The sequence below is a fragment of the Sciurus carolinensis genome, chromosome 2 (genome assembly GCF_902686445.1).
Source record: "Sciurus carolinensis chromosome 2, mSciCar1.2, whole genome shotgun sequence".
In the NCBI taxonomy this organism is placed as follows: Eukaryota; Metazoa; Chordata; class Mammalia; order Rodentia; family Sciuridae; genus Sciurus; species Sciurus carolinensis.
This window is the reverse complement of record NC_062214.1, coordinates 25614011-25629055: the sequence shown is the minus strand read 5'-3', so window position 1 is coordinate 25629055 and position 15045 is coordinate 25614011. Positions and strand designations below refer to the sequence as shown.

The 15045-nt window shown below is 46.6% G+C and overlaps 1 protein-coding gene across 1 annotated transcript; it reads right to left on the bottom strand.

Annotated features, from left to right (window-relative positions):
* Window positions 1-6519: 6519 nt before the first annotated feature.
* Window positions 6520-7896, bottom strand: Defb121 (defensin beta 121). Its single transcript, XM_047536534.1, has 2 exons — window positions 7771-7896; window positions 6520-6802 (listed from the first exon to the last, which is right to left on the bottom strand). The coding sequence occupies exons 1-2, from the start codon at window positions 7826-7828 to the stop codon at window positions 6642-6644; spliced, it is 219 nt and encodes a 72-aa protein (XP_047392490.1). The 5' UTR covers window positions 7829-7896; the 3' UTR covers window positions 6520-6641.
* Between the last annotated feature and the right edge of the window lie 7149 nt (window positions 7897-15045).

Sequence of the window (15045 nt, the reverse complement as noted above, 5' to 3'; positions counted from 1 at the left end):
AGATACCACGACCCTTCCCTCTTTTGTCCTTAAAAAAAAAAAAAAAAAAATTCCTCCTTCTCCTGAGACAATCAAGTCTAAATAGCCTCCTTGTTCCTAGGTTTCCCTTAGCAAAAACTGGATAGCAGGCCGGGGTTGGCTGCAGGAAAGCTCCCGAACATGTCTGCACCTGCTTTGAATTCTGCAGCAGAAAAGGAAGGCCCAGATTCAGAAAGGAAAGTCCTGGTTTCCCTTCCAAAAACAGGACAGACAAATCTTATCTTTTCACTCTTTTTTGGCTGATGCCTACTCAAGTAAAATGGAAGAAAAAAAAAAGTATCAGGCAATGAATTATGGCATTAAATTCTTGATACATCACCTTCCCACAATTTTTGTTTAAAAAATAAGCTAAATACCCTGTGTAGCTGACCTTATTAAGGTATCCTATCTTGCTCTTAAGACCACCAGACGGTTAAGGTGACATCAACTGATTCCCAAGAGGGTGCCCTCCACCCTCCTCATTAAGGATGGAAGTGCTGACCTGTGACCCTCGCAGCAGCAGATGAGACCACCACCCACCCCTGCTGCCTTGTCCTTTGATTTCAATATGTATTCTAATACCAATCCTACAGTTATCGCATATCCAACACTTAGACTAATCCAATGGGAATATATACCTAAAAGGAGTCTTTTGTGAGATCAATTTTGCTGTCTATTTTAAGTCAGATTTATATCTTGTTAAGACAATTACTCAACAATATTTGCAGGCCGGGGCTATAGCTCAGTTGGTAGAGTGCTTGCCTCGCAAGCACAAGGCTCTGAGTTCAAATCCCCAGCACCACAAAAAAAAAAAAAACATAAACAATATTTGCACCAAGATGCTATTCCGGATATAGAAAGTAAATCAGTCATCTTCGTGGGAATTGTCATGAAGACAGATGCTGAACACATTTGCCATTTTGTTTGTTTGAGATGGAATCTATGTTCCCCAGACTGGTCTCCAACTCCTGGGCTCCGGCGATCCTCACGCCTCAGCCTCTGAGGACCTGGACCTACAGGTGCCCACCACAGCACCCTCCTGGGCACATATTAAGTCCAGGTGGGCTGGGTGCTGCCACGAAGTGCAGGACACAGCTGGCAGGGTCGGGATTCAGGGGAGGTGAGACAGGTAGCTGAGAAGTGACATTTAAGGACACGTTTGCACCACCCTGAGACTGAGTGCCTCTTCATGTGTGGCACCCCGGGCACCCCGCTCCTCGCCCTAGTCCTAGCCCTGGCAACCAGACAGGTCCAAGTGGGAGGGAGAACACCCCAGGCGAGGGCAAGGGCTCTGGGCCACATCCCGCTGGTGGCCGTTGGCTGCGTCTGTGGACACTCGCCTCTTTCCACCTAGGAGTTACTCTCTTCTTTGGGTCTTGATGCAGAGAGGGCTGACCTTCCACCACAGGGAACTTTAAAGGTGAATACTCTCTGGGGACGGTTAGCAAACAAGTGTGTGACCCCGGCTCAGCCGACAGCGTCATCCAGCAAAGGACTGAATCTCAAAGAGCAAAACCAAAACCACAGGGAAGCTGGGAAATACTCACAGTGGTGACACGAGAGCCCAGGGGGAAGCCCGCATCCAGGGCCAAGGTGGCAATGCTTGCGCAGGACCTCGTCAGGCTAACACTGCTGCCTACTCTCCCTGGGCTCTTCCGATCTCCTAGACTTCCAGTCACTTCTATGAGCTACCCGATATCCTTCTAAGAAATGCCCTTTCTGCTTAGGTTGGTCCCCCGTGAACTCTAATATCACAAGCAATAAAAAATTCAAGCTGTTTTCATCTTCAAAGTGTGGCAGGAATGTTGCTGAATTCCAAAAGGAACCCTCGTGAGATGAGGGCTAGGAAGAGGGACCACCTGGCGGGGAGATTAAAGGAACAGCAGCAAAACTCGGGGCTGGAGTCCCAGAAATGAGGAGAGAGGATGCGAGTGAGGGTCAGAGAGCAGCCCCCAAAACAGCAAGGCTTGCACAAAAATGTGGCTGAGGAAGAGTCAAGGGGCCTCAGTGGCTGAGGTGAGAAAACAGGAGGAAAGCATTGAAAGTCTCAGGCATCAAGACAGTGCAGGCTACCGTAAATTCTTTTTTTGAGGGGCGAACAGTGCCAGGAATTGAACTCAGGGGCATTCAGCCACTGAGTCCCAACCCCAGCCCTATTTTTTGTACTTATTTGTGTCACTGAGTTACTTAGGGCCTCACTTTTGCTGAGGTTGCTTTCAAACCTGAGATCCTCCTGCCTCAGCCTCCAGAGCCACTGGGATTACAGGTGTGTTCCACCACAGCCGGCTGCCATAAATTCCTTTTTTTTTGTTTGTTTGGTTTTTTTTGTTTTGTTTTGTTTTGGGGTGCTGGGGATCAAACCCAGGGCCTTGTGCTCGCAAGGCAAGCACTCTACCGACTGAGCTATCTCCCCAGCCCTTGCCATAAATTCTTGAATGTCTCCCAAGGACAGACAAAGCTTTGTTGACTCAAAATGCAGAACATTGTCTCAATATAAATGTAACCAGAATGGGGATGAGCCCGATTGGATACAAATGCTATTTCCCACCTCACCTTCCCACCCATCTCCCCCACCCCACCCGCCCCTGCAATGTACCCAGACCCCTCAATGCCCAGATTGGGTAAAGTCCTTTCTTCTGGATCTGAGTGCTCATCAGAAAGAAGTTCTGGAGTAAATACCTCCCAGATTCAAAATAACCCTTCCCAGCTCCCACGTACCTAACCACAAGCAGGACAGCAGATTACTTATTGTCCTGTTTTACGCTAGATATTTATGAGGGTCATTTGAGTCCAGATTTTGTAAATCCCCCCATTTTTTAATCTCAAGAAGCAACTTTTGGTATCTTAGACCCCCTTCCTTCCAGAAGGACCCTAAACTAAGGCTCTGCCACCCTTTCCTCCACATCAAGGGAAGAGGAGCTTTTGCTAAATTATAGATGATGAAGTGAGTTAAAAAACTAGGTTTGAGTCTCAGACTGTGGGAAAGCATAAGAAAGTAGCAAGAGAGCCCTGTTTGGGTGGGAAGTGAACATTCTTAGAGCTTAGATATTCACACAGGCAGCAAATATTTATTGTATCCCTCCTGCCTGCCAGGTGCCAAGGACAGAATGGTGAACAAACCCAACGGGGACCCTGATGTCGTGAAATCCTAATTTTCCTGGGCAGACAATAAGAAACAAACACACACAAGATGATAGCTAATCTCTGAAGAGTGCTAAGAAACAAACCAGCAGAGTGATATAAAGGACCTTGTTAGATAGGACATTCAAATTGACATTCAAATTGAGGCCCAGAAGACAGGAAGAGCCAAGGAGACCAAGATTCAGGGCAGTGCCTCGTTAGGCAGAAGGAGTGTCACTCAGCCGGGTCCCAAGGCAGGAGAGATTAGGTTGACATCAGGAACACAAGGGAAGCCAGGTGGCCCAAATCTAAGGAGGATGGAGAGGTAGATGGGGCCAGGCTGGGCAGGGACTCCTGGCCGGGTGAGGAGTCTCGATTTTATCCTGAGGGAAACAGGAAGCCATTCTCTGGTGTTAAACAGAGTCATGGCAGGATGTGGTTGGTCTTTTGGACGCCATGTGGAAAATTAGAGAAGTGAGCTAGGAGACCATTACAGGAATTTGGACAAAGATGATAGTGGCCTGAGTGAGTTGGAAAGAAGTGGGTGCCTGGGATGTATTTGAAAGGTGGCGCCCCGGGACTTGCTGACAGATCGAACGGAGCAAGCCAGAGTGCAGAATCCAGGATGGCGCCCAGGTTTGGAGGACCTGGGTGCACGCTGTCCCATCCAAGGATGGGAAGAAGAAAACTGTCACAGGGCTGGAGGAGGCAGAGTCCCCTCCAGGAGTTCCATTCTGGATATGTTAGGAGGCACCAAATGGAGGTGTCATTCGGGGGAGCAGCTATGCCAGTCCAGAGGCGATGGACAGCTTGGTATGGGAGAAACGGCTTGGAAAGTGCTCGGTACAGAGAAAGTATTCAAGGCATCTAGTAAAAAGGAGCAGATAGAAAAAAGAAAAGATCCCAGCATTTGGGAAGGGGAGGAGAAGCCAGCAGACAAGACTGAAAAGCAATGGCCACACATCAGAGATGAACCGGGAGGATCCAGTATCTTTGAAGTCAACCGAAGAAAGCATTTCAATGAGGAGATCGTGGCCCACAAGTCAAACTCTTGCTCCGAATCAGGAGGAGGAAAATGAGTGGGTCTGTTGGGATTGGCAACATCGGAGAGCGCTGGGAAGCTTCACTGAAGAACTTCCAGTGGTAGCTTCCAATCCAACTGGTTGAGTTGAAGAAACGATTGGGAAATTTTAAATGGATAAAACAAACACATTTTAAGAAGGTTTTCTTTGAAGAACTGCAAAGAAGTGGGACTCTGTCCAGGGAGAAATACGGAACTGGGAGATGTTTTAAGATGGTGGGTGGTAGAGCATTTGGTTTTTTTTCAGTATGATTGAAAGGTCTGGCACAGAAGAGAAGACTGAAGAGCATCATAGAAGGAGAAGTCCTGGACCACAAAGAGGAGATGGTGGACAGGGAGAGGGATAGACATTCCTTCTCTGTAAACAACAGTGGGACAGGTGTTATAGGCAGATGCAAGGGAGCATAGACTTAGCAAAGAGAACATGCATTTGCTTCTGGTGGTTTCTATACTCTTGGGGGAGTAATAGAAGATTGGGAAGAGGGGGAAATCATGGAATAACCATTTCAGAGAGTGAGAAATGAAGCTTAAGGAAAAGCAGGAGATGGGTCGGGCAGTGTCTGGAGCTCTTTTAGGGTCAAGGCCCTGAGCCTCCAGTGAAATCAGTGAGGCAGGGTAGACAATGTTCTCTAAGAATCATCGGCTGCTAAAGAGCACACATGGAGAAAGCATGTGGGGGTCATTCTTTCATGATTGGTAACCTGAGGTTGACACTATGCAGAGAGGTGAGAGAGCCCACGAGCCAGATGGTGGTACCCAAGCTGGGTGGGGCAGAAATGGAGCCAGGAGGGTGAGATAATTAGAGAGAAAGTGTGGGGTCAGGGGTCTCATCTCTGTTCTAAGAGTGATTGGCTGTTTTAAAGGCAGAGAAATGCTAGGCGGGGCCTGAAAGGAGAAAATTGGGGACTGAGATCATCCTAGATTCAATTTACATCTATTCACAACCACAGGTAGCTGGATACAGTGGTGCACACCTGTAATCCCAACAAGTTGGGAGACTGAGGCAGGAGGATCACCAGTTTGAAGCCAGCCTCAGCAACTTAGTAGGGCCCTGTCTCAAAATAAAAAGGATGGAGGGTGTAGTTTAGTTGTAAAATGTCCCTGGGTTCAATCTCCAGTTAAAAAAAAAAAAAAAAAAAACAGAATGAGGAGGAGGAGGAGGGAACATACGCTAGACTCTACACTGGGCATTTTCCTATCTTCTCTCTCCTTTAATCCTCGTGACAGCCTGTCCCTTGAGTAAACAGGTCCCCAGCTTGGGGATGAGAAAACAGAGCAGACAAGAGTAGATGGCTCACCGAGGGTCGCGCAGCTGACAGGTGATCACAAGAGGAGTTGAACCCAGATCTTCTGGTCCTGAATTTAACACTCCTTCCTTGGCAGCTTCTGTGAGACTCAGACACTGAAGCTGGAGTTTTTCATCCAGAGGTTGGGTGACTGAACCACACCCTAAGGCTCATAAAGCTCTCCTACAAGAGGCAGGTAGGAGATGCGCCACTCAGAATGGAACTTCCTGAGCCACCATGAAGAATCAGGCTCCTTCTGGTGGGTCTGATCAAGGATGGAGATATGTGGGGCCATGACCCAGATCACAGGGCAAAAAAGTGGCAAAATCTCTGTTGTTTCAGTTCAGGATCAATCCTGGAAAAGGACGATCCTACAGTCCAGCATCCAGTGGCCCCAGCTAGAGGGAAAGAAAAAAGATGGAGCAAGGGTCCCCACAGCACCTGGTCCCAGCTCCCTCCAGGGTGAGGATGACCCTCCAGGGGATAAGAGGTGTGATCCTGGAGTCCCTGGAGAGTCAAGTTGCATTATGACCAGGAGAAGAGTGAAGCCGTTGATGTGAAAGCAGAGAGAAGATGTGGGCTAAGAATTAGTTCTTGTGTTCACCAAGGATTCTTGCTTGCCTCTTTGACTCCCCTAGAATACCCAGGACCTGGGGCCTACAGCCTGCCTCAGCCTGAATCTCTAGTCTTTTCAGCTATGTCACTAACTACGTCAAAATTCAGCTCCCCAACCACACTACCATGGTTCAAGTGCTCAGTAGCCACCTGCAGCTAGGAGCTATCATATTGGACAACCAAACCTGGAACAGGTTCATTGTGGTAGAAGGTTCTATGAGTTTTAATCTAGAAGAAAAAAAGAACTAAATGAGTATGATAAACATTCCTTATTAATGTCCTCTGGACCAACAAGGGGCTGGCAGGTTAGGGACATTGCCAAAGGATGAGACTGTTACCACCGGCTGGTTCATCTGTTCTCTCTAACCCACACATACATTTTTCCTTCTTTATTTGTTTCCAAGTTTAACTGGATGGAACTGTCAGACAGAAAGAGTGAACAGCCAGGAGTGATTTACTAGAACTGTGATTTCCAGTGATATTGAGACTCAAGGTGGGAAGAGGCAGTCAGTCTGCAGAAGTCAACTCAAGGTTTCCAAGTAAGCATTCGGGGCCTTGGGTTTGAAGTGTACGTACTTGGGTTCCACACAGCACTTCCCCTCATATTTGCACAATATATAGAATACTTCCTTCTCTTTACAGGTCATTCTGCACCTGCCTCGTGTATTCCAGCACTTGGTGACTGAAAGCAGAAGGGAAAAAGGGAGCAGAGTTAGTCCTGGAAGGAAGCAAAGGGCTGGAAAAAGGAGAGGCTAAATCCCAGGAGCGAAAAGAGGTCTTTGGGGAAGAAGCCCACACGGGATATCCCGAAGTTTAAGTGAGATTACAGACCCCTGTCCCTCCCTTCTCCACTCTGTCTTCTCCAAGCTCTCAGTGACATGGAATCTACTAGGCAGCTTCCCCTCCTTGGACAGCTCCCTTGAGAGAGGCAAGGGGAACCCCTTTCTCCAGGGTTTTATCTCCTCCATATTATAAGGTGCCCAGGTACCTAATATCAAGTAGCCACGTTCACCCTTTGCCCTTTGGTACCACCACTGGCCATGCTAATGGAAAGGAACAGGAGTCTGACATAAACCCTTTGGAACAACTGTAAGTCCTCTCTGACATCCATAAAACTTCCAAGAATTTCACACTGTCTTCTCTACAACATCCTGGGGCTTCTCACTGGCCTCAACCAGTCAAGGGAATTGAAAACCACTTCCCTGAGAAATCAACAACCTGAAGTAGCCCAGATATTGGGACCCGAGTGAAAAAGTAGAATCGGAATCTTCAAACACTTAGAAATTTAGGACTCATTTTCGTGGAGACAACAGGAAATCAAATTTCAAATCCTCTTAGGGAATGTTTTGGGGAAGCCACCACATTCTCTATACTCCAGACCCAAGTCTCTCTCTTTACCACCCCCCATCATATCCCTGGGTCATCAAGTTCAACTTATTCAGAACCAATCAGAGAGGTGGTCAGAGGGGTCAAATAATGGGAGCTGGAAAGATCTTTTGGTGCCAAAGAACTAAAACTCCCCTTGACTAAAGAGACTGTCCAGCAGCCTCCACGGAGCCTGCCAGACCATTCTCCCAGTCTCAGCTCTCAGAATCCCCGAGGTCCCCTGAACACGCATCAGGTCCCCTAACACACACGCTCGAGAGTTACCTCGGGTGCCCTGGGCCAGGAGCACCATAACAGTCAAAAACAGGAAAAGGAGCTGCATGAACGGCAAGAGCTGGAGAAGGGCTAGAAGCTTCCAGGCCGGCAGAGCAGGCAGAAGGCTCCATTCTGGGCGGGCCAGGCTGGTATTTATTGCCCTGAAGAGCAGGGCAGATCCATGATCAGTGAACCAAAAGAGGAACAGTCATTAGAGATCAGACAGCCGAGCAAGTGATCCATCCCACCGGTTGAGCAGGCCAGGAGGGAGGGCAGGGGGGTTACCGAGAGGGCAGCTTTGCCTCTGAAGAGTTTTAAGATACAACTTAGAAGAAGAGAAGGGCGCACATGTTTTTATTTTTAATTTAGTTCTGATTAATGAAGAGGAAAACACCAAGTCAGACTGAAAAGGAGTGAGACCTCTGGGTACCTTGGGTTCTTTTCATAAAAAGGACATCTTTCAATGTCCCATATGCTGGTGGCTCATTGTAAGGATATAAAAGGAAGGGCAGAAGCAGAGGAAAGTACCTCGGTAGCTCTGGGGCTATCCTACTGGAAACGAGACCCTCAGCATTCACAACAAGGCAATGAACAGGACAGCCACAGCCTTTGCCTTTAACAGCGCATGTTTCTTAGGAGCAAGGAGCATCCTCCCTGAGGGCAAAGAAAACCAACACGACGGCAGTATTTCTAAACCCAGCGTTATTGACCCCAGCTCTTCACCTGTACTTGAATCCGCACGTCGGGAGGAATGTATTTCACTGCCTTTGCATATGACCTGCTTTACCCATCAGAGGGCCGAGGTGACCCAGACTCTAAGAAGTGATGGGTGTTCTCACTTGCCCTACTGTGTCTCTGCGGTCACCATGAGAAGCCTGTGCCTGAAGAGGACCAGAGATGCATGAGTAGAGCCAGCTCCAGTGACCCACAGACTGACAGCGAGGGAGAGAGCTGCCCCGGCCACGCCAGCCTCACAGAGCAAGCCAGCCAAACCCCAGCAACCTGCTGACACACAGTGACAGCAAAGCATCATCACTATTTTAAGCCTCTGAGTTTGGGATGAAATGTAATGTTACACGGTAACGGCTAACTACTACCTAAGCCTGGCAGGTCGATCGGAAAAGTCAAGTGCCTTTTGCAAAATAACGGCAATGTCTATCATTTCAAAGACATGCCACCAAGAGAAATATCTTCTTCCTGACATGGAGTAAGACTTTTGTCTCCAAGAAAAATTAATGCTGTAGAACGAAGGTCATCAGACTTTTCTGTAAAGGCTGGATGACGTATACTTTAGGGTATGCAGGCCACACAGTCTTTCACGGTTACCAACTCCACAGTGGTAGCACAAAGGCAGCTACAGACAGCGTGGAAGCAAATGGGTGTGCATTTATTCCAATAAAACCTGATTAATAGACTATGAAATTTGAATTTCCTATCACTTATCCACATCACTAAATATTATTATTTTTAGTAAAAACCATTCTTAACTCAGGAATCATACAAATTCAGGTGTCAGGATGGATCTAGACAGGCACACTTTAGAATTGTGAAAACTGTCAAAATTTGGGAATAACATTAAATCCGCATTATTCTGAGATTATTCAGACATGCCGGTGGAGGGTAGATCAGGGATGCATGGACTGTGAATCTCATGAGGGTTCAGGGCTCCTCAGTCCCTGGGAGCCCTGTGAGTGCCAGGAGTTCCAGAATGTTCTAAGTAGGGAGAGGAAGCCAGAGGGCAGCCAGGAGCCTTTCACAAGTAAGCATTTTAGGGAGATTATCTAAGGAAACCCCGGTAATTCATTGTGATTTCACATTTTATTCTGAACACACTCATTCACTTTTGTTCCTACCTTTGTATTCTTCTTTAGAAAAAGAACCTAAACATGGTGATTGTGCCAGACCCCACAACACCAGGATCTTCCTCTGAGCGGGAGGCAGCCTCCTAGGGAAGAATCTAATGACTTTGGTCCAATTTAGATAAGCAATTTTTCCTGATCCAAAGTTCCCCTTCAAGTATATATGCCAAAGAAATCCCCATGTGTCCATAAGAGAACTGTTGTCCATTTGTACATCTCATAGATGTCTGTGGGCACTGTGGGGCACACCTGTCATCCCAGCACCTTGGGAGATGGAGACAGGAGGATCACAAGTTCAAGGTCAGCATGGGCAAGTTAGTGAGACCCCTGTCTGAAAATGAAAAACAAGAAGGGCTAGGGATGTAGCTCAGTGGTTCAAGTGAATCCAAAATCCCCAATATATATGTGTATATATTTTTTTAATATCTGTTAAAGCAAGGTTTATAGTGTCAGGGCATTAAAGATGACCTAGATTCCATCTGAGAATTGGAAGGTAAATGTGATGGGTGCAGTCAGGCGAGGTAGCACACACCTTTGATCCCACTGACTCAGGAGGCTGCGGCAGGAGAATCACAAGTTCAAGGACAGCCTGGGAAACTTAGTGAGACCTCGTCTCAAAAATAATAAAGGGCACCCCTGGGTTCAATCCCCAATACTACAAAAAAAAATGTGTTGCATGCACACACCGTGGAGAACTGCATAACTGCAGCCACAACACGCTGGGGAATCAGATGCACACAAACACGGATGGACATTAGCAACTACTGCCGATCGCCAGGGTGTGACCACGTGGGAAAACAGCTTGACGGTTTGGTATAAGGTCACACATATGCCTACCATACAACCCAGAAATTCTGCTGCCATGCATTTATCAAAGAGAAACGAAGACCTCTGTCTACACCAAACCTTGAGTTCCCATTGCGACTGTATTCTTCGTAAGAGAACAAGCTAACTATCCGTCGGCTAGTAAGCAAGTAGATCAAGGTGTATCCATGCAATAAATAATCACCAGCAACCAGGAATTAAGCATTGTTTCACACAATATAGATGATCTAAAAGCATTAAACTGAGTGAAAAAAGCCAGCCCAGAAGAGAACATACAGACTGAGTCCACATGTATGAACCTTTATAAACACAATTCTAATCCACAGTGACAAAACCTTAACAGAGGTGGCCTGGGGTTGGTGGGAGGAGGTGGGCATTGGCTGAGATGGGTGCAAAGACAGTTCCACAATGATCAGAGTGCTCTGCACTCAGGAGCCAAAGCCCATTGACATTTGCACACTTAAAAGGGGTGCATTTTATTTTATATAAATCACATCTCAACAAAGTTGACTTGGCAAAAGTTTGCGCCAATACACCTAATAGAGCATACACGTTAAAACATCAGGAGAGGTGTCCGTGGAAGGTGCATGAAGGTTGATAATGACCATAAAAGTCAATAAATCAGTTAAGTAAAACAATAGCAGGACTCTGCATAAGACCAATATGATAAATTTGCCATAATTAACTCAACCCTCTACATCTATTGACAAGGGACTCACTTCCAAAGATGACTAGTGAGGAAATCAGTCCCCGGGAATGGAACCAATTTCCTCTCCTTTGAGAAAGGACTGCGGAGAAGCTGAGTCCTTGGAAGGAAGGATGAAAGAAAAGAAGGGAAGGGGGGAGGGAGGGATGGAGGAAGGGAAGAAGTGGGGAAGGAAAGTGGAAGAGAAGGGAGGGGTGGGAAGGAGGGAGGCAGAAGAGAAGCGGGAGGGAGGGAGGGAGGGATGGGAAGAAAGGGGCGTGGAAGAGAAGGGAGGGAGATTAAAGAGCCCTATCATATATGCCCTCAAGTTTGCTCCTATGGAAACTGACTAGCAAAATAAGGTTCCAAAACAAAAGAACAACCTGAATCCCTTGTGTTTATTACTGATGGGAACCCACAGCTGTGTTCAATAGGACAGAAGATGCTCCTAAAATACCTTCACCCTATCTGGTATGAGAGACTATGAGACAAAATGTCCTGATTGCTCCTCAGACTAAACAGAGACTCCCCTTCACCTGAACTGTATTCATCTACGTCTCTGGGATGTCCGCCACTCGTGTGTGTGTGTGTGTGTGTGTGTATGTGTGTGTGTGTGTGTGTGTGTGTGTGTGTGTGTGTGTTCAATAAAGTTTTATTCACACACACACAAAAAAAACCAGTGGGCCAGATTGAGAAAACTGAAATTCAGTACAGTCCGTTGAGTTAGAATGTTGGTGTCCTGTGTTTTATCTGCAACCCCAGGCTGGTGCAGCGGTTTGCTGATCCCTTGGCCACTCTTAATGGTCCAGGAGATGGGAACTCCTGACTTGACGGTTTGCCTGTCAGTGAGGGAAAACACACGGGCAAGGCCTTAATGGGAGCCCACAGCGGGCAGTGGGGTTCCCCTCGAGAAGAAGAGGAGAATCAGGCTGGTCCCTCATAAGTAAAGGGGGTGGACACTCTTGCCCCTCCCGGGTACGCTGTGCCCAGAGTTTTGGGTCTTTCTTTCCCCTTTATTTTTAATAAAATTCCTGTTTGCTTGCTTTAAAAAAAAATCTGGGGTTGGGGTTGTGGCTCAGTGGTAGAGCACTTGCCTAGCATGTGTGAAGCATTGGGTTCAATTCTCAGCACCACATACAAATAAATGAATAAAATAGAGGTCTATCAACATCTAAATATATATATATATATATAAATTTTTAAAAAATCTTTCTACTGGTGGTGGGCATTGTGCAATCATCCTGGCCTTGAAGAATGAATAGTGAGTTATCCAGGGACTGCAGTGTTCCACTATGGGGGCCACCATCCCACACTGACATCCTGGCCTGGGACAAGGCTGGGCTGTTGAGAGAGCACTTGGGTGGAAGAAAATCATTCCACACTTTTCATGAGCCACAGGTTAAGGTAATCCCCAATATCCTTACTCTCTCGCCTAGTTTATTCTTGGAGACATCATGGTAAAGACTCCTGGCTTTTGTGATGCACCTGGTGTCTAGTGGATAGGATTGCTGGGGGACTGAGGAGGGCCATTCATACCATACTTCTGGTGGGTAATAGGTCAGAGTTAAGACCTTGGGAGTGCACCTGCCCTTTGTCCTTATGGTGGTCCTGTCTCTTTAAGATTCATCTTCTCTTCTTACTATACAGAAACGGCATAAGTGGGATTTTAGATCTTTGTGTTTGTGACTAGAATACTCTTGTATTTGAATCATTTTTATATTTGAATCAGAGGGCCTCTTGTTCTGAGTAGTAGCTCCTAAATTATTGGAACCACAAACAAGAATAGCTAATTATTGTTATCTGTGCTAACGTTTCATTTTCCAGACTCATGAGAGGAACACAAGGGATTTTCTTTGTCATGTATTAATATCATGAAAGATAGATATTGCTATATAAGAATAAGAGACCATGTCTGAGGTTTTACCCATGAATTTGGCTAAAATAGTAAGTGCAATTTATTCAGTCATTTTTCTATATAGTAAGTGCTGTATTACAGTATGGAAGAAAAACTTGGATTAAAACCCTGGTCCTGCCTTGTATCAGCTATATAGCTTTGTATGGGTGGTTCAACTCGATAAGCTTCATTTTCTTCTATATAAAAAAACTGCAAGCTGGCGCAATGATACACGCCTGTAATCCCAGCAACTCAGGAGGCTGAGGCAGGAGGATCACAAGTTCAAGGCCAGGAGTCTGGCCCTGGGGCCAATCCAATAGGCATCACCCCTTTAAATATATTCCGCAGTGCTTTGGGCCCTTACACAATACTGTTGCCTGGGGCTGGCCTAGTGGAAGACAGGGTGGTCCCTGAAATTCAGACTTGGAGGCAGGACTGACCTTTCCTGCCCTATAAACTTCCAAACGTGAAACCCTGCCTCAGTCTCCTGAGTCGCTGGGAATCCAGGCAGGTGCCACTGTGCCTGGCTTGACGGATGCATTTTTGATGCCCTGAAATATTTCTGGCTGGGGGTGTATAATGGATATGGAGAATAAGAAATTCCCCAAATAATGAGGCCTGAGAAAAAGAAAAGGGAGTCAAAAAGAAGGCCACGCATGGACAGCCTTCATCTCCCAAGACAATGTTTTCCAGGAACTGGCTGCAGGCAGAGAGGATGTCTTATCATCCCCAAAAGAAACAGTCTCCAGGAGGCATAATCTCCTCCAAAGTAAATCCTCCTCAGACCCTTCCCACGGACCTTGACCACAAAGCTCACATTCCTGACTGTCCAAGCAAACTGACACGTGTTCCCTAGACCACCCCTCAGAATAACCTGTATAAACCCAGTCCCTTTCTTTTTTCAGGGGCTCATCCTCCACCCAGAGAATGGGTCCAGGGTCACCATTTCATCCCCTGAATAAAGAGCTGAGATGACGCATGAGGTTTTTGTCCTGCCGGGTCTTTTTGTGCTAAGATGCAGTGCGTACGAGTAGTAGAACTTGTGCTTAGCACGTGCAAGGCCCTGGGTTCTTCAGTACCCAGCACACAACAAAAAGAAATCTGAATAAACGAGTGAACCAACAAACAAAAGAATCAACATTTGGGATAGAGGAAAAGAGAGAAAGGAACAGAGAGAGGCCCGAGGCAAAAAGGAGAGGCAGCAGGAAGCTGGGCAGACGATGGGGCAAGAAGAAGATACCACTTGATTTTGGTGCTATGGAGGGCGAGGGTGTTTGAGACACAGAATTGGAGCAGGGGCCCCAGAGCCAGTGAGAGAGGCCGGTCTGGGTGCTCAGAGCTGTGGGGCTCTCTTCATGTCTGATAGGGTTCCGTGTGGGGAGAGGAGGGGGTTCCAGTTTACTGCTCGATTATTAAAAATGTGTTATTCTTTAAGGATTTTTCTCTACCTTATGTAAACCAACATTTTCTATACTTGTATACTCATCTAATCAAAAATTCTTCCTCTAAACTTAAAAATTCTATAAATTTTTTTAATACTCTGCCATTAATTAATTTATTTCTTCTGGTACAAGGGTTTGAACCCAGGGGTGCTTTACCATTGAAGCTATGGTTATGTTTTGTTTTGAGACAGGGCCTCACTAAGTTACTGAGGGCCTTGCTAAGTTACTGAGGCTGGCCTTATACTTGCAATCCTCCTACCTCAGCCTCCCGAGTCACTGGGATTACGGGTGTGCACCACCACGCCCGGCAGGATTCTAGTTTCTTAAGTGCTGTAAAAACCTCAAAGGAGGCAGAACCTCATAGAGCACAAAGGTTCGTGTTGCTTTTTGGTCATGGTGGGATATTCCAGAGCTGTCCTGATGTGGAATCCTAGTTCCTTCTAGTGGAGAATAGTACTGAGAATAGTCTTCATGTGTGGGCCACGGGAGAGTTGGGGGTAATCACACGTGCTGCTGGGCCACTTCCCATGGTGACAGAATATTTGCTAGCTAACGCTCTTATTTTTTTAAGCCTTTATT

Coding starts and splice junctions, on each gene's coding strand:
- Defb121 (XM_047536534.1), bottom strand. CDS start 7,828: ATGCAGCTCCTTTTCCTGTTTTTGACTGTTATGGTGCTCCTGGCCCAG. Junction 6,803..7,770: donor CCTGGCCCAGGGCACCCGAG/GTAACTCTCGAG, acceptor TTCTGCTTTCAG/TCACCAAGTGCTGGAATACA.